At 43.3% G+C, this 18,009-nt stretch overlaps 1 protein-coding gene across 5 annotated transcripts in view; it reads right to left on the bottom strand.

Annotated features, from left to right (window-relative positions):
• LOC121290931 (1-phosphatidylinositol 4,5-bisphosphate phosphodiesterase beta-1) overlaps positions 1-18,009 on the bottom strand; it is an 802,698-nt gene that overhangs the window by 130,664 nt on the left and 654,025 nt on the right. For all 5 annotated transcript variants that reach the window (XR_005945906.1, XR_005945910.1, XM_041211986.1 and 2 more), the window contains 3 exons: positions 13,828-13,912; positions 4,088-4,212; positions 2,082-2,236 (listed from right to left, as the gene is read on the bottom strand). Coding sequence is in view for 3 of the 5 variants with exons in the window: in XM_041211986.1 (XP_041067920.1) it covers positions 2,082-2,236; positions 4,088-4,212; positions 13,828-13,912 (365 nt within the window). In the remaining 2 variants the exon portion in view is untranslated. The remainder of the gene's footprint in view (positions 1-2,081; positions 2,237-4,087; positions 4,213-13,827; positions 13,913-18,009) is intronic.

Below are 18,009 nucleotides of genomic sequence, written 5' to 3'. Positions count from 1 at the left end.
ACCCCTGGGATGAGGCAATCCCCCAAACGGAGAGAGTTGCTGGAGCCAGACACCAAGAAAAGTTGGGGGGGGGGGGTGCAGATTTCACCGGGCCAGGCTGAAAGGCTAAGGGGTTGAAGTGGATGGGTGGGTGGGTGATTAGGGGGGCTGGGTTTGAGATGCTGGTGAGGGGGGGGGGGGGGGGGGGGGGGGGGGGGTGTTGGTGGTGAGGGTAAAGGGGAAAGTGTGATTTTCGAAGGCAGGATGCCTCTGATGGGCACGGGGGACAACCCTTGCCCAACACCAGCCCGTGCAGCTAAAGCTCTTGGGCTTCTTGCATGGCACAGCCCTCCCCCTACCATGGATAAATGGTTGCAGGGCAGGATGAAGCCCTTAAGTAGCCATTAATTGGCCACTTAAGAGCCTCAATAGGCCCAAGGGCAATCGGGTCACCTGACACCTCTACCCCACCCTGCCCCACCAACCCCTGAAAAATTTCATACAACTCAGGGAGGCATGCAGGTGGCAGGAAGGCCACATGCCAGATTTTACAAATCTCCCCGCCTTCAAGTCCACCAGAGGGGAGCGTAAAACCCAGCCCAATGAATGAGAAAGTTCTGGTTAGAATTTTCTCAGAGCTGCTATCTCTCCAGGGCCAAAAGTGTGACAGTCATCACATTTTTGCACCAAAAATTCAGGCCTCCATTTCTTTTGCCTTAGTCTTCAGGGCTGAAACTGGTCTTTGGCCTGTCATATCTGTCGTCCAATTTTCATAAATTGGACATGTCGGAGAAGTTGAGGTTGTTCTCCTTAAAAAAGAGAAGGTTGTGATGACATTTAATTGAGCTGTCCAAAATCGAGAGGTTTCTGGGCAGAGTAGATAGAGAGAAAACGTTCCCATTGGTAGCTCTGTACTGGGTACAGTTTCAATCTCCTGGCTGAAGGAAGGATATATTTGTATTGGAAGCAGTTCAGAGAAGATTCACTCGGCTGATTCCTGGGATGAAGGGATTATCTCATGAGGAAAGGTTGAGCAGGCTGGGCCTATACTCTTGGAGTTTAGAAGAATGAGAAGTGATCTTATTGAAACATATAAGGTTCTGAAGAGGCTTGACAGGGTGGATGCTGAGAGGAACCTAGAACTAGGGAGCACAGTTTAAAGATAAAGGGTCTCCCATTTAAGACTGAGATGAGGGAGAATTTCTTGTCTCAGAGGATGGTTAGTTTTTCAAATTCTCTTCCACAATGAGCAGTGGAGGCTGGGCCGTTGAATACATTTAAGGCTGAGTTAGACTGATTTTTGACTGAGAAGAGAGTTAAAGGCTACGGGGGCAGGCAGGAAAGAGGAGTTAAGGCCTCAATCAGATCAACCATGATCTTATTGAATGGACGCGCAGCTAAATCAACCAATTGGCCTACTTCTACTTCTATCACTTATGAACTTATGAAGGATTGAGAACCAGAAGACATCGATATAAGGTGAATGGCAAAAGAACCAAGGGTGATATGAGAGAAAAATATTTCATGCAGTGAGTGGTTAGAATCTGGAATGCCCTGCCTGAGTGTGTGGTGGAAGTGGAAATGGAGGTGGATTCAGCTGTGGCTTTCAAAAGGGAATTGGATAAGCACCTGAAGAGGTAAAAAAAATTGTAGTGCTATGGGGAAAGAGCAGTAGGGTGGGATTAGCTGACTTGCTCTTGCAGAGAGCCAGCATGGACTCAACAGGCCAAATGGCCTCCTACAGTGCACTATATTAATATTGAAATTGTGCTGCAATAGAATACATGTTTTAAGTAGGTAATTAAGCACAACTGTCCCCAGTTGGGGAAGGATTAGGGAATCATTGCAACAGTATATAAACCAGTTCACTCTGAGTGTCTGGGAGGAACTGGGTGAGTCTGTGATCTTACTTTGCTGTATTGGAAATAAACCTGTTTTAAGGTACAGGCTAGCTTCAGATTCATTCTTCCTCAACATACAATTATTGGAATTAACACTGTAACCATTCTATAGCCCACACTGCAATTTGTCAAAGGCCAATTGTTGCCCCACAGTATTATAAACACCTTTTGAAATCACCATCAAAATTTAGAGTTTCATACCTTTACTGAAAGGGTGTTGGCCACTATCCCATCAACTGTAGTCTCGGTGAAAGGGTCAAAGTGTTTGTCTGTCCGTCTCATGAACTCTGGTTTCAGGCGAAAACCACTTTTCCCGTTGTGTTCAAACATCCCCATGTTCAGCTGCATAGCCAGGTCTGAATAAACCATTCAAGGAAAACCAAATATCAATTTGTCAATTCTCATATTTCTGACTTTATCCTTTTGGTGTAATCAGCATATCAAGCAGATTCAAAAAAATAAATTCAGCTCAGGGCTTTCACTGTAACTCTGGGAGTTGGGATCTGTTAGCATTTTGTTATGGCAATAAAAGCTGGTGATGACTGACTCCTTCATTATCCTTTTAGATTCTCCCTCCTCTCTAGGGTTCATGGGTGGATTTCTCCATGAGGAGCAGACAGCTGTTGGTATCTCATCCAAGCAACAATCCTTCGCAAGGAAGCCTTGGTCGTGTGTGACATCAGGAAACATTACCACCCCACACGCAATGCATTTTATATTGGTGTCATTCAGTAGCAATCAGGAGTGGGAACACACTAGCTTACCTTTTTAATCTGTTCTCTTCCTAGTCATTTAAGACCAAGATAGATAGGTTCTTGATTGGTAAGGGGATCAAAGGTTACGGGGACAAGGTGGGAGAATGGGGTTGAGAAACTTATCAGCCATGATTGAATGGCAGAGCAGACTCGATGGGCTGATTAGCCTAATTTCTGCTCCTATGTCTTATGGTCTTATGGTCTAACACTTAAGGTCAATTTTATTGAGATTAATTAACATAGCACAAAGCAGCATTGATGCTCTGAAATGTGTTGCCTGAAAGGGCAGCGGAAACAGATTCAATTATAACGTTCAAAAGGAATTTGAAGGGGGAATAATTTGGAGGGTGGTGAGGAGAGAGCAGGGGGCATGGGAGTAATCAAAGAGCTCTCTCAGGGAGCCAGCATGGGCACAGTGTGTTGAATGGCCTCCTTCTGTACTGTATGATACTGTGAGTTCCACACAGGCTGTTTTGGTAGGCCAGTTTAGATATTCAATGTAAACAAAGCTTGTTTATTTTGACTTTTCTCTGATTTGGATTTGAAGGAGCTTGTATTTGTAATGCATCTTACAAATGCATTTCATAAAATATAAACACATTGTACTCTCATTTTCCATTAAGGTTTTTTTCAAAAAAATTATATAGTTTGATTGGTCCAGCCCAGTTACTACATTAAGGTCATGGTTGATCTGCCTCCAGTAACTTCTAAGCATTTTAAATGCTTAGGGTTTGATTTGTTAGCTCAACTATTCGATTTTAATGCTAGTGGCTCCACCTCTAATAGTGCCAGATTAATGCACTAGGAGCCTGTGAGTTAAATTTCATTCTCCCTTACCAATGTAAAAGGCTGGGAGGGTAATTTAATGAGTATTCAGGCCTGGAGTGAGGGCATCAGTTGGCAAAGGGCTACAGTACCGCGTCCCACTTTTCCGACATGCACTTGTTGCTGAGAAGACCGATCTCAGGGAAAGGGGCCTCAGAAAATGACCCCCTTCACATCAGCTGATCTGTACAAGGCCTGATCCTGCTCAGTGGTTCATTTTTGTGTAACTGAGCCTTCTAAATAGCACAACTGAAGAACTTAAGAAATAGGAACAGGAGTAGGCCATGTGGGCCTTTGAACCTAAACTATTGTTCAATAAGATCATGGCTGATCTTCTATCGCACCTCCACTTTCCCACCTTATCCCCATACCGGCTGATTCTCTTAATGTCTAGGGATGTATCAATCTCAGTCTTGAATATACTCAACGATTGAGCATCCAAAGCTCTCTGGGGTAGAGAATTCCAAAGATACACAACCCTCTCAGACAAGAAATTTCTCCTCATCTCCATTTGCAATGGCTGACCCCTTACCCTGAGATTATGACCCTGAGTTTGAGACTTTCCAACCAAGGGGAATAGCCTCTCAGCATCGAACCTGTCAATCACTCAAAAATTGTGATACTCACCTAACGTCTGGAAGTTAAGAGCTACCAAATGACATCCGGCGTTCCAGAATACCTGAGGCATGTAGTTCGAGGAATCTACTCGGGTTCCCTTTGGGTAAATACGACTCAGCTGCCTCTTATTATATCTGTCAGAGCGTTTGCTAAGGAAGGGTACACAAAAAATGAAGGGCTCAAACGTTTTCCAAATGCATAAAGCGATACAGCAAATACAATCACCACGGAAAGAACCAGAGGAACTGGTGACCATTTGTTACACAGGAATAGAAGAAGGCCATTCAGCCTCAAGAGCATGTTCTGCCATTAAATGAGATCATGACCGATCTGTATCTTAACTCCATCCACCTACCTTGGCTTCATATCCCTTCATACCCTGGTCTAGCAAAAAATCTATCAACCAGAGGATTATTAATTGAGCTAGCATCTACTGCTTTTTGTGGGACATAGTTGCAGAATTCTCCCAATATTTGTGAAAGTGTTTTCCATCTTCTCTCCTGAATGACCTGGCTCTGGTTTTAAGGTTATGTCTAGACATCTCCCCACCAGCGGTGATAATTTCTCCCTATCTCCCTGACAACTCCCCTTCAAAATCTTAAAATCTTCAACCAAATCACCTCTTAACCTTCGATATTCCCAGGAATACAAGCCTGGTTTATGTAATCTCTCCTCGGAGCATGGTAACATTCTGGTGAATCTGATCTGCGCTCGTTCCAAGTCCAATAGATCCTAACAGTGTTAAAATCCGTCATAAGGCAATACTCAAACACCAAGTTCTCCAATGTTGTTCTGCAATGAGTGGTTGATATAAGTCAATGATCTCCACATAACCTGGACCTTGGAACTTCCAAAGCATCACACCCAACATAGGAGGAAATTTGTTGAGATGGCGATGGTTGGCATTGGGCAAAAAATGTAAAAATGCAAGGCAGGTGAGATTGCAACCCATCCAATATGTCTCACATCAAAGTGAGTCAGCCGCTGTCAGATCATCAGTGAATTACTTGAATGGCACAATCACAATGACAACAGGATTATTTTGGATTTACTGTCACGATTGAAGCTCATGTCACGCTGAAATAACAAAGCATGGAAAATAAAAGAAAAACTTCTTGTCCCAATATCGGGAGGCTGGTTAGCTCAGTTGACTGGATGACTACTGTTTGTTTTGGAACAACGCTAACAGTGGACGTTCAATTCCTGTTCTGGCTGAGGTAGACTTGGGACCTGATTCCTTGTCCTGTTCCTGAGTGTGGAAAGCAATGGCAAATCACCACTGCCAAAAAACGGCCAAGGAAATGGCTCATGGTGACAGAGCAGCAGACAATGAGCCAAAGGACATGGTTTTTGGATAGAGCATGAATGAATCCGAATATCCCTGGTTTCCCTAGCCTAAACTGTAAAACAGGCACAGGAAAAGTTAATCAAAATGCTGGACAGTCTGCAAACCAAAACAACATGGACATGGAGGCAAATTGCTGCAGCAAGTAAATGCATTTGTTCGAAAGTAACGCCTCTGAAAAAAAATCCACCTTGTCATAATGTTTATTTATCCCCCCCCGCCAAGAAGTGTCATCTTACTTTGGAAAAAAGCAAAAACACTGCCCACGATGGAAATCTGGAATATTTACAGAAAATGCTGGAAATAGAGAGAGATAAACAGGGCTCATATTTCAGGTTCTGATGAAAGGTCACAGGCTTGAAGTGTTAACTCTGTTTCTCTCTCCACAGATGTTGCTCGTTTTTCCTTTTTATTCTTTCATGGGATGCGAGCGTCGCTGGCAAGGCCAGCATTTGTTGCCCATCCCTAATTGCCCTTGAACTGAATGGCTTGCCAAGCCATTGCAGAGGGCAGTTAAGAATTGTCTGACCTACTGTGTATTTCCAGCACTTTCTATTTGTACCATAGGTTATTTTGGACTTTCTTAGGGTCAAGATGAAACTACAAACTATGATCTTACAAGTACAGAGCTGACCCTACTACCTTCCCTGAAAATTTAAAACAGCGATTACCTAAAGGAACTTACAAACTGAAAATTCTTATTAATCAGCATTGCAAGTTATAAATAAATATATATTAAATAAACTGTCTAATAATACGTATCACATCCTTACCTTACGGATTGTTATTATTAAAAATATTTTTTAAATATTTGAGTAAACTAAGAAATAACTATTTGAATCACTCTGGCTTCTTGTGACTGCTTATATCTGTTAAAACACAGCTCCACCCGGTGGTCACAGTCTGAATGAACAGCTTTTTGATTTCACAGAATCACTGAATCACACCATGCAGATGAGGCCCTTCGGCCCATCGAGTCTGCACTGACACGTGAGAAACACCTGACCTACCTACCTAACCCCATTTACCAGCACTTGGCCCATAGCCTTGAATGTTATGATGTGCCAAGTGCTCTTCCAGGTACTTTTTAAAGGATGTGAGGCAACCCAACTCCACCACCCTCCTAGGCAGTGCATTCCAGACCGTCACCACCCTTTGAGTAAAAAGGTTTTTCCTCACATCCCCCCTAAACCTCCTGCCCCTCACCTTGAACTTATGTCCCCTTGTGGCTGACCCTTCAACTAAGGGGAACAGCTGCTCCCTATTCACCATGTCCATGTCCCTCATAATCTTGTACACCTTGATCAGGTCGCCCCTCAGTCTTCTCTGCTCCAACGAAAACAACCCAAGTCTATCCAACCTCTTTTCATAACTTAAATGTTTCATCCCAGGCAACATCCTGGTGAATCTTCACTGCACCCCATCCAGTGCAATCATATCCTTCCTATAATGTGGCAAACAGAACTGCACACAATACTCCAGCTGTGGCCTCACCAAGGTTCTATACAACTCCAACATAACCTCCCTACTTTTGTAATCTATGCCTCGATTGATAAAGGCAAGTGTCCAATTTGCCTTTTTCACCACCCCACTAATGTGCCCCACCGCCTTCAGAGATGGCAAATGGAATGCTCTCCTTCATTGGCAGAGGTATAGAATATAAAAGTAAGGATATCATGTTGGAATTGTATAAAACACTGGTGAGGCCACAACTGGAGTATTGTGTGCAGTTCTGGTCACCACATTACAGGAAGGACATAATAGCTCTGGAGAGAGTGCAGAGGAGGTTTACAAGAATGTTGCCAGGGTTAGAAAAGTGTAGCTACGAGGAGAGATTGGATAGGTTGGGGTTAATTTCCTTAGAACAAAGAAGGCTGAGAGGTGACTTGATTGAGGTGTACAAAATTATGAGGGGAATGGATAGAGTGGACAGGGTAAACTTGTTTCTCTTGGTGGAGAATTCTAGAACCAGGGGACACAGATTCAAGATAAGTGGCAGGAGGTGTAGGGGGGACATGAGGAAGAACTTTTTTACGCAGAGGGTAGTGGGTGTTTGGAATTTGCTGCCCAAGTTGGTGGTAGAGGCAGAAACGCTAAACTCTTTTAAAAAGTACCTGGATCTGCACCTTAAGTGCTGTAAACTGCAGGGCTATGGGCCGGGTACAGGAAGGTGGGATTAGAAAGGGCACCAGGGTGTCCTCGGGCTGGCATGGACAAGATGGGCCAAATGGCCTCCTTCTGTGCTGTAACTTTTCTATGGTTCTATGGGATTTGATAGGAGAAACATTCTTGTTCAAACAGAACAAGGTCTGAGGCACTGGTCACAGAAGCAACATCTAGACACAAAATGAGAGGTTATAATATATCATCTAAATGTTTGCATGACAACATAAGTTAAAATTCAACATACCTTTCACTCATCTCCTCAAATTAAAAATAAAACCTTGCATTTATATAGCACCTGTCTGAACCACTGTATGCCCCAAAGAGTTTTACAGCCGATGAAGTACTTTTGAAGTGTAGTCACCATTGTAATGCAGCAGCCAACTTGTACACAAATACCAAATGACAATGGCCAGACAATCTGATTGAGGGGTAAATATTGGCAAGAATTCCGGGGAGAATGCCCAGGTCTTCTTCAAAATAGTGCCAGGGACTCTTTTACGCCCAGCTGAGAGGGCAGATGGGGCCCCTCAGTTTAAAGTCTCTGAAAGACGGCGCCTCTGACAGTGCAACACCCCCTCAGTGCTGCGCTGGAGTGACAGCTTTGATTTGTGGGCTCAAGTCCTGGAGTGGGACTTGAACCCACAACCTTGTGGTTGTCGCTGGATTAGTATTCCAGAGACCCAGGGCAATGCTCTGGGGACCTGGGTTCGAATCCCACCATAGCAAATGGTGAAATTTGAATTCAATAAAAATCTGGAATTAGAAGTCTAATGATGACCACGAAACCATTGTCGTAAACACTCATCTGCTTCATGAATGCACTATGGGGAAGGAAATCTGCCGTCCTTACCTGCCTGGCCTACATGTGACTCCAGAACCACAACAATGTCCTTGACTCTTAAATGCCCTTTGAAATGGCCTAGCAACAATGGTAAACTCATCCCTATCGGCCCTGCAAACATATGGGGGGTGGGGCTAGTGCCAAAATTGGGAGAGTTGTCTCACAGACCAGTCAAGCAACAGCCTGACATAGTCATACTCATGGAAACATACCTTTCAGACAATGTCCCAGGCACCCCCATCACCATCTCTGGATGGTTCCTGTCCCACCGGTAGGACAGGCCCAGCACAGGTGATAGCACAGAGGTATACAGTTGGGAGGGAGTTGCCCTGGAAGTCTCGACATCGACTCTAGATCCCAAGTCCCAAGGTGTCAGGTCAAACATGGGCAAGGAAACCTCCTGCTGATTATCACATTCTGCTCCCCCTCAACTGATGAATCAGTGCTCCTCCATGTTGAACGTCACTTGGAGGAAGCAGTGAGGGTGGTAATAACGCAGAATGTACTCTGGGTGGGGGACTTCAATGTCCATCACCAAGAGTGTCTCGGTAGCACCACCACAGACTGAGCTGACCGAGCCCTAAAGGACATAGCTGCTAGACTGGGTCTGCGGCAGGTGGTGAGGGAACCAACAAGAGGGAAAAACATATTTGACCTCATCCTCACCAATCTGCCTGCCACAGATGCCTCTTTCCCTGACAGTATCGGTAGGAGTGACCACCCACAGCCCTTGTGGAGACAAAGTCCCGTCTTCACATTGAGGATACCCTCCATTGCATGTGTGGCACTACCACTGTGCTAAATGGGATAGATTTCGAACAGATCTAGCAACTCAACACTGGGCATCCATGAGGTGCTGTGAGCCATCAGTAGCAGCAGAGTTGTACTCAATCACAATCTGTAAACTCATGGCCCGGCATATCCCCCACTCTACCATTACCATCAAGCCAGGGGATCAACCCTGGTTCAATGAAGAGTGCAGGAGGGCATGCCAGGGGCAGCACCAGGCATACCTAAAAATGAGTGTCAACCTGGTGAAGCTATAACAGGGCTACTCGCATGCCAAACAGCATAAGCAGCAGATGATAAACAGAGCTATGCAATTCTACAACCAACGGATCAGATTTAAGCTCTGCAGTCCTGTCAAATCTAGTTGTGAACAGTGGTGGACAATTAAACAACTCACTGGAGGTGGAGGCTCCACAAATATCCCCATCCTCAATGAAGGGGGAGCCTAACACATCAGTGCAAAAGATAAGGCTGAAGCATTCACAACAACCTTCAGCCAGAAGTGCCGAGTGGATGATCTATCTCAGCACCCTCCAGAGGTTCACAGCTGCCAGTCTTCATCCAATTTGATTCACACCACATGATATCAAGAAACAGCTGAAGGCAACAGATACTGCAAAGGCTTTGGGCCCTGACAATATCTTAGCAACAGTACTGAAGACTCATGCTCTAGAACTTACCACACCCCTAACCAAGTTGTTCCAGTACAGCTCCAAACTGGTAACTATCCAGCTATGTGGAAAATTGCCCAGGTACGTCCTGTACACAAAAAGCAGGACAAATCCAACCCAGCCAATTATCACCCCATCAGTTAGTTACTCTCCATCATCAGCAAAATGATAGAAGGGGTCATCAGCAGTGCTATCAAGCGGCACCTGCTTAGCAATAACCTGCTCACTGACGCCCAGTTTGTGTTCCGCCAGGGCCACTCAGCTCCTGAACTCATTACAGCCTTAGTTCAAACATGGACAAAAGAGCTGAACTCCTGAGGTGAGGTGAGGGTGACTGCCCTTAACATCAAGGCAGCATTTGACTGAGTGTGGCATCAAGGAGCCCTAGCAAAACTGGTGTCAGTGGGAATCAGGGGGATTCCCTAGGCCCAACCATCTTCAGTTGCTTCATCAATGACCTTCCCTCCATCATAAGGCCAGAAGTGGAGATGTTCGCTGATGATTGCGCAATTCAGGACCATTCATAACTCTTCAGATACTGAAGCAGTCCATGTCCAAATGCAGCAAAACCTAGACAATATCTAGGCTTGGGCTGACGAGTGGCAAATAATATTTGCGCCACACAAGTGTCAGGCAATGACCATCTCCAACAAGCGAGAATCTAACCATTGCCCCTTGACATTCAATGGCATAACCAGCACTGAATCCCCCACTATCAAAATCCTGGGGGCTACCATTGTTCAAAAACTGAACTGGACTAGCCATATCAAAACTGTGGCTACAAGAGCAGGTCAGAGGCTAGGAATTTTGCAGCAAATAACTTATCTCCTGACTCCCCAAAGCCTGTCTACTATCTACAAGGCACAAGTCAGGAGTGTGATGGAATATTCTCCACTTGCCTGGATGAGTGCAGCTCCCACAACATTCAAGAAGCTTGACACCATCCAGGATGGCACCCCATCCACAAACATTCACTCCCTCTAGCACTGATGCACAGTGGCAGCAGTGTGTATCTTCTACAAGAACTCACCAAGCCTCCTCAGACAGCACCTTCCAAACCCACAATCAATTCCATCTAGAAGGACAAGGGCAGAAGACACAAGGGAACATCACCAGCAGGAAGTTCCACTTGAAGCCAGTCACTATCCTGACTTGGAAATATATCGCCCTTCCTACACTGTCGCTGGGTCAAAATCCTGGAACTCCCTCCCTAACAGCACTGTGGATGTACCTATGCCACATGGACTGCAGCGATTCAAGACGGCAGCTCACCACCACCTTCTCAAGGGCAATTAGGCATGGGCAATAAATGCTGGCCCAGCCAGTGACGCCCACATCCCATGAATGATTATAAAAAAACCTTCTACCTCAGAGGCAATAATGCTACCAACTGAACTGCAGCTCCCATAAACAGTGCCATGGACTGGTTTTTCTTACTCTTTTTTAAGAATTTCTGGCACTTTTTTCTGATAGTAAACATCGTTCCTTGGGATTCTTTTTAGTTAAGTAAGAAAATTAGTCAATTATACAGAGCATTGGCGAGGCCACACCTGGAATATTATTTGCAGTTTTGGTCTCTTCACCAAAGGAAGGATATACTTGCCATTTATGTTAGTGCAATAAACGTTCACCAGACGGTTTCCTGGGACGAGGGGGCTTTTCTATGAGGAGAGATAGAGTAAACTAAGCCTATATGCCCTGGAGTTTAAAAGAATGAGGGGTGATCTAACCGAAACATATAAACTGCTGTCACAAAACTATAATATGTTTCATAATATTATTGTGATTTATTGTAAAGTAGGCTTATGGGTGTTAGTATTGATGGTTCTGTCTGTGTGATTTAATTGAATTAGGGTCAGATAGACTGCAAGCTTGATATTATCAAAAGGAGTTGGGGTAAAAGGCATTTTAAATGTTAATGAGTGAGCATGGATGAGGTCTTAGCATGTAGGGTGTGAAGGAAATTTACATTTTTAGGTAAATGAAGGAGTTGTTTGGGTTTCAAAGGAATAGTAGGATGTTTACAACTAACAAGATAAATAGGGCAAGGTTATTAGGTTTATTTTTCCTCAAAGGTACTGACCATATTGGCAACATGAAAGATTTTTATATTATGGGGAAAAGTACATTTCCAAAGACATATAGAACAATAGAATTAACAGATTAAAGAGAGAGAAATATATATAAAGAAGGAATGGATAGTGATGTCATGGGGCTCATGCAAGAACTAAAAGGAGTGTGTAAAACAGCCTTGGGGAAGCCTCAAGCCATGTTTGCAAAAGTCTACTGTGTCCAGTAACTAAAATTGGAGAAAAGCCTTTGGAATTCCACTGCCAAGTGGGTGCTTTGATAAAATTTGCTAGCTTGCTATTTAAATTTAAAACCTATTTTGGACTGTTACCTTGAAGTATAGTTAGGAGTCAGTTTTTAAATTTTGGGATTTGTTATAGTATTAAGTAACTGTAATCTTATATATGTGTTTGAAATATTTTATCTTGTTAATAAATGTTTTAATTTAGTTTTTAAAATCTCTGAAGGTGTTAGTGGACTCATTACTTCTGAATTCAGTGCCCAAACCTTCTTGTAATAAATACAAATCGCAAAACTGTTATGATAGCGTGGCCAAGTTTCCCTTGTGGATTTGGTTCACCTGGCACACATCACCTGCCAATGGCATAACACTGCTTAAGGGGCATGTCCAGGTAGTTGCTGAGAAAATGTTTCCCCACAATGGGGAATCTAAAACACAGGGTCACAGTCTCAGAATAAGGGATCGGCCACTCAGGACACAGATGAGGAGAAATTTCTTCTCTCAAAGGGTTGTGAATCTTTGGGATTCTCTATCCGAAAGGGCTGTGGATGCTCAGCTGTTGAATATATTCAGGACTGAGATCAATAGATTTTTGTGTACTTAGGGTATCAAAGCTAATGAGGCCAGTGAGGGAAGGTGGAATTGAAAGAGATCAGCTTGACCTTGTTGAATGGCGGAGCAGGCTCGAAGAGCCTACTCCAGTTTGTATTTCTTACGTTCTTACATGACAGGATAAAATATATCATCAGTGTCAGTCTGACTTATTACCTTAGGTTTTATTAATAGGGGCATTGAGTACAAAAGTAAGGAGGTCATGTTGAATTTGTATAAGACAGTTGTTAGGCCTCATCTGGAGTATTGCATCCAGTTCTGGGCACTATGCTTGAGGAAGGATGTGAAGGCATTGGAGAAAGTACAGAGGAGATTCACAGGAATGATTCCAGGGATAAAGAACTGTAGCTATGAGGATAGATTGGAGAGGTTGGGTCTGTTTTCCTTGGAGAAAAGAAGGCTGAGAGGAGACTTGATAGAGGTATTCAAGATCCTGATGAGTATGGACAGGGTAAATAATGAGAAACTCTTCCTACTCAAGAGAACATCAAGAACTTGAGAGCACAGATTCAAAATAATTGGCAAAAGGGGTAGTAATGAAGTGATGAAAAATATCTTCACCAGGTGGTGGTTGGGGCCTGGACGTAACTGCCTGAGAGGGTGGTGGAGGCAGGTTTGATCGAGTTATTCAAAAGGGAATTGGATTGCAATCTGAAAAGAAATGCAGGGTTGCGGGGATAAGGCAGGGGAGTGAGACTAGGTAGAATGTTCTTTCCGAGAGCCAGTGCAGACTTGATGGGCCAAATGGCCTCCTTCTGCATTGTAAAGATTCTCTGACTTCCAATGTGATAAAAGCTCTTGACAAAAATATGTTAAGTGAACATGAAGCTGACATGTGGGTATGAAGATCCTTTGCCTGTGCTGTCTTAAAGCTAAATATTTTGTTTGCACCATGATATCACACAGCACAATTTGAACCTCTTCTGAACTTCTCTCTCTCTGAAATTAAAGTGTATTGAGTTACTTTTAGTCCACGGTAATAGAAAGTGCAGTCAGCACACATTGAAAGGATACTCCACAAACTCCACTGGTGATTTAGTCAGCTGTTCCAGAGCCTTTGTCTCCACGAAAGATGACATTTCAAAACTCTTGTTGTTCTCTATAAGTAAAGCATAAATATCCAATAAACCACAGAATTTTTAATCGATCGCCGATGGTAATCCTTAGGTCTTAAAACAGCCGACTGATACAGCTTGGTAGCGACACTGAAACAATTTAGGATTTATTTCATGGTTCTTGGCATGTGGATGCTGCATACTTTGGAGCAAGTTACAAGATCTAATCTAACCTAGGAATGCAAATCAAATTATAAACTGTTGGGGGAAGGGGGGCGGTGGGGGTAGTGAAATATGCAAGAATATTTTGCAACCTTGAAACTGATGGCCTCTTATTCTGCGCTCAGCCATTTTCTGAGCTGGTCGTTGGGAACCTTATTCATGTGGGACTAATGAAATACAAAAAAGTCCTTGTGAGGGGAAGGGAAATGGTGCCAATAATTTTATTGCCTGGCCACAAGTTGCCAGTGTAACAGATGGAAAAAAGTGTATCAATTCCTACATCAACAGGAAACATAGTGCTATCACAAAAATATAGGAATAAAACATTTCCAATGTGTTACCTCAACAATTATCCTATGAATATTTTAATAAGTTAATCAGTTCTGTCGAAGGGTCATGAGGACTCGAAATGCCAACTCCTTTTTAGAGTAGTGGACACATGAGTCTACTCGTGTTTTGGTGCAAATTTACTTAATCAGTCTGAACTCTATCCAAAAGAGGGACATTCTGGCCTGCATGATTCATTATCCTTCATTAATAATTTTGGAAATCTCCACATCGGATCAATTACTACACACTAGCATCACAAGAAAGCAAATTTTACAACAGCCCTAAGGCTTTGGTATGTTTTCCATCCATGAACAATCCACACCATTCACTATTAGTTCCAGTAGTAATGTTGTGAATAGGGGGGGATTAAGGATAAAGTGTGAGCCGCACATGACCACCTTAGTTAGCTTCTCACCGCAGAGGCACTTGATGACAGACACTTCTGGATAGCTTCCATCTCTGGTCTATTGACAGACCTTCATCTCCCTATACCAAACCAACAGTGAGTTGTTGTGATCTGGAATGTGCTGCCTGAAAGGGTGGGGGAAGCAGATTCAATGGTAACTTTCAAAAGGGGGATTAGATAAATAGGGGACTTTTGCAGGGCTATGGGGAAAGAGCAGGTAAGTGGGTAAAACAGGACACCTGTACCAAAGGGCTGCCAAAGGTATGATGGGTCAAATGGCCTCTTTCTGGGCTGTTTCATTCTATGATTCCAAGGTTTCCACTCAATCAGTTTCAGTTCTTAACCCAGCCTTATGTTCCACTTCAGTGAGCTGTGTTACAATCCCCATAGACACCAATAACCTTTAAAAAGATTTGAATTCCCAGTGATTGAAGAAAAGAATTGCACAACAGGATTTTAAGTTTTAAGACTTCTACTGTAACAAACAAACTAGAAGCAATGTGGCTAAACATTACTTAAAAGGCAACTTATAGTCTAAACAACTGAAACAGTAACACTTATTAATGTCTTAACACAACAGATAACCCCACGCTGCATATGTATACTTGACAACATGCTCTCCACAGGATTACAGTCTCTATGGGAAAGAGTCCACAGTTATTCCAAACTTCCAATGTGTTCACGTCTCCCCATTTCACTGAGTCGTAACATACAGTGACTGTCGATGGTCCTCTCCCCAAGTCCTCTAATTCCTGAACTGCCCACAGCAGGTTAAGACCCACTGCAGTGTTTTCTCCTCCAGGCTTAGCCAGGGCAAATCTTCCAGAGCCTTTAGAGTGCCAGGGATGCGTCTTTTCAGCGCAGAGATCATCCTCCCTCCCACATTCCGCCTGGTACCCACAGCCTTCTCCTCTCTGCTGACCACACCAGCTGCAGCCTTTTGTCCCCGTTAGATTTCTCTCCCTCTCTCTTTCTGTCCAAAAACTCTGAGATAGAAATTCTGTCCACAGACAGCCCGGCTGCTCCTGCCTTTGGTTTCAGGCGAGAACATTTTGTACCTTGCTGTCAGTAAGTCTCAGCCTGGGTCCCCGGTCTCCATGGTAATCAAACTGGTTGTCAGGCAAAACTCGTATCACATGACTCTCTTCATTACTCCATTGTACTTTGAATTAAAGAGACAACCTAAAACATTATCATCTTATAAAACCTTGCACTCGTAACAGTGGTCTTAGCAAGATCGCATCTGACACATTCAAGGTACCAAAGATGTCAATCCCTTAGCTTGAGATAAGACCCCAAAGTACTATCTATGGAGACCACTTTGAAAGGCTGCAGAGATCGTTCTAATTGTAACTCTTTCGAGTACAAACCCGTTTCCATCTGTTTCAGATGAAGTTACATCGTTTCATAGTTTGCCATTGTGAGATTTGAACTTTTGATCTTAGGGTTATAAACCCAGTACCATAACCACTTGGCTATTTAGGCCAAGCATCGTTCTAATTGTAGTTTCACCTTAATATCCTTCAGCTTAACAATGTCTTTAAAGATATTTGGAAATTCATAAATATTTGATGAGTGATGGCACTGATAATCAGCAGTTTCAACTTTTCTGCTATCTGTATGTTCAGCAAGCTAGCATTTGTGCTTGTAAGAATGAAAGGGTGACAACCAATGAGGTAATTTTGAAGTCTACTGACTGTGCACTATATTAATTTGCTATGTAAATGCAATTTACTGGCGTTAATTGGGGAAACTCAGCAGCCAATTTGTGCCCAATAAAGTCTGAGAAGTGGCAATGAGACAAATGGCCCACTATCCTGCTTTTTATTGATGTCGCTCCAAATACTGGCCAGGACACCGGGAAAACTCCTCTGATTGGCTTCAATTATTGTCACCAAATCATTTACATCCACCTGTGGGAGCAGAGCCAAATGTCTCATCAGCATCTCTGGCAGGGCTACACTCTCTCAGCAGGGCGCTGAAGCATAGCCTAGATATGCTGACACTTTTATACATGTCAGCAGATGTGACTCTCTCTTCTGCACCATATTATTCCTATTTATTTCTTTTAAAAATGGTCAGAAACACTGAATTTTTTGTGGGTGCATAATTTGAATGAGCACTCTTCTCGATCCCCTAAGAGCTGCAATTATCAGTAACATTCACAGAAAGCTGAATCAGTCATTATATTAGAATTTCAGTCTGGAACACAACTGATGTCCCTTTCCTTCCTGCTTTTTTTCACCTTGGTTTCTGGATTTCTATCATATGTTTTGTCCACAAGGAAATGCAATGTGAAAAATAAATCTTTTCCCCCCAGAAGGTCCACATGTCACCTGTACAGGATGTTGGTGAGACAATATCTGAAGCATAGGACACAGTTTTGGTCTCCTGACTTAAGGGGGTGATGTATTTGCCTTGGAAGCAGTTCAATGAAGGTTCGCTAGGCTGATTCCTGGGATGAAGGGGGTTGTCTTATGAGGAACGCTTGAACAGGTTGGGCCCTGTACTCATTAGAAGAATGAGAGGTGATCTATTGAATCATATAAGATTCGGAGGGGGCTTGACAGTATGGATGCTGAGAAGATGTTTCCCCATGTTGGGGAATCTAGAACAGGGATGCGGGTGGAAACTGTTTAAAGATAAGGGATCTCCCATTTAAGACAGAGATGAGGAGGAACTTCTTCTCTCAGAGGGTCCTTAGTCTTTGGAATTCTCTTCCCCAGCAAGCTGTGGAGGCTGGGTCATTGAATATATTCAAGGTTGAGTTAGGCAGACCTTTGACTGACAAGAGAGTCAAGGGTTAAGGGGACAAACACAGAGTGCTCTTAAGGCCACAATCAGATAAGCCATGATTATATTAAATTGTGGAGCAGGCTTGATGGGCTGAATGGCCTGCTCCTGCTCTTATTTCTTATGATCTTATGCCCTTATATGTATATATACCACTAGGGAAACAGTATTCTTTGTGCCAAGCTTCTCCAATTGTTTATGTTCCACTGCTTAATATTTAACTGCCAGTAACCTACAATGTCTTTCTGCCCATCATTGACTGTTTTAATGCCAGCACTTCACTAACACATTTTTTCTGTAATGTGTGTGTAATGACTTGATGGAATGGACAGGTTTCAACAAGAAACAGATAAACTTTTTAACAGAGAGCTTCTCAGGTGCTACATGCTC

Source organism: Carcharodon carcharias, chromosome 2 (genome assembly GCF_017639515.1).
Source record: "Carcharodon carcharias isolate sCarCar2 chromosome 2, sCarCar2.pri, whole genome shotgun sequence".
Lineage (NCBI taxonomy): Eukaryota > Metazoa > Chordata > Chondrichthyes > Lamniformes > Lamnidae > Carcharodon > Carcharodon carcharias.
Note: the sequence above shows the minus strand (reverse complement) of the source record. Positions and strands in the feature narration are given on the sequence as shown.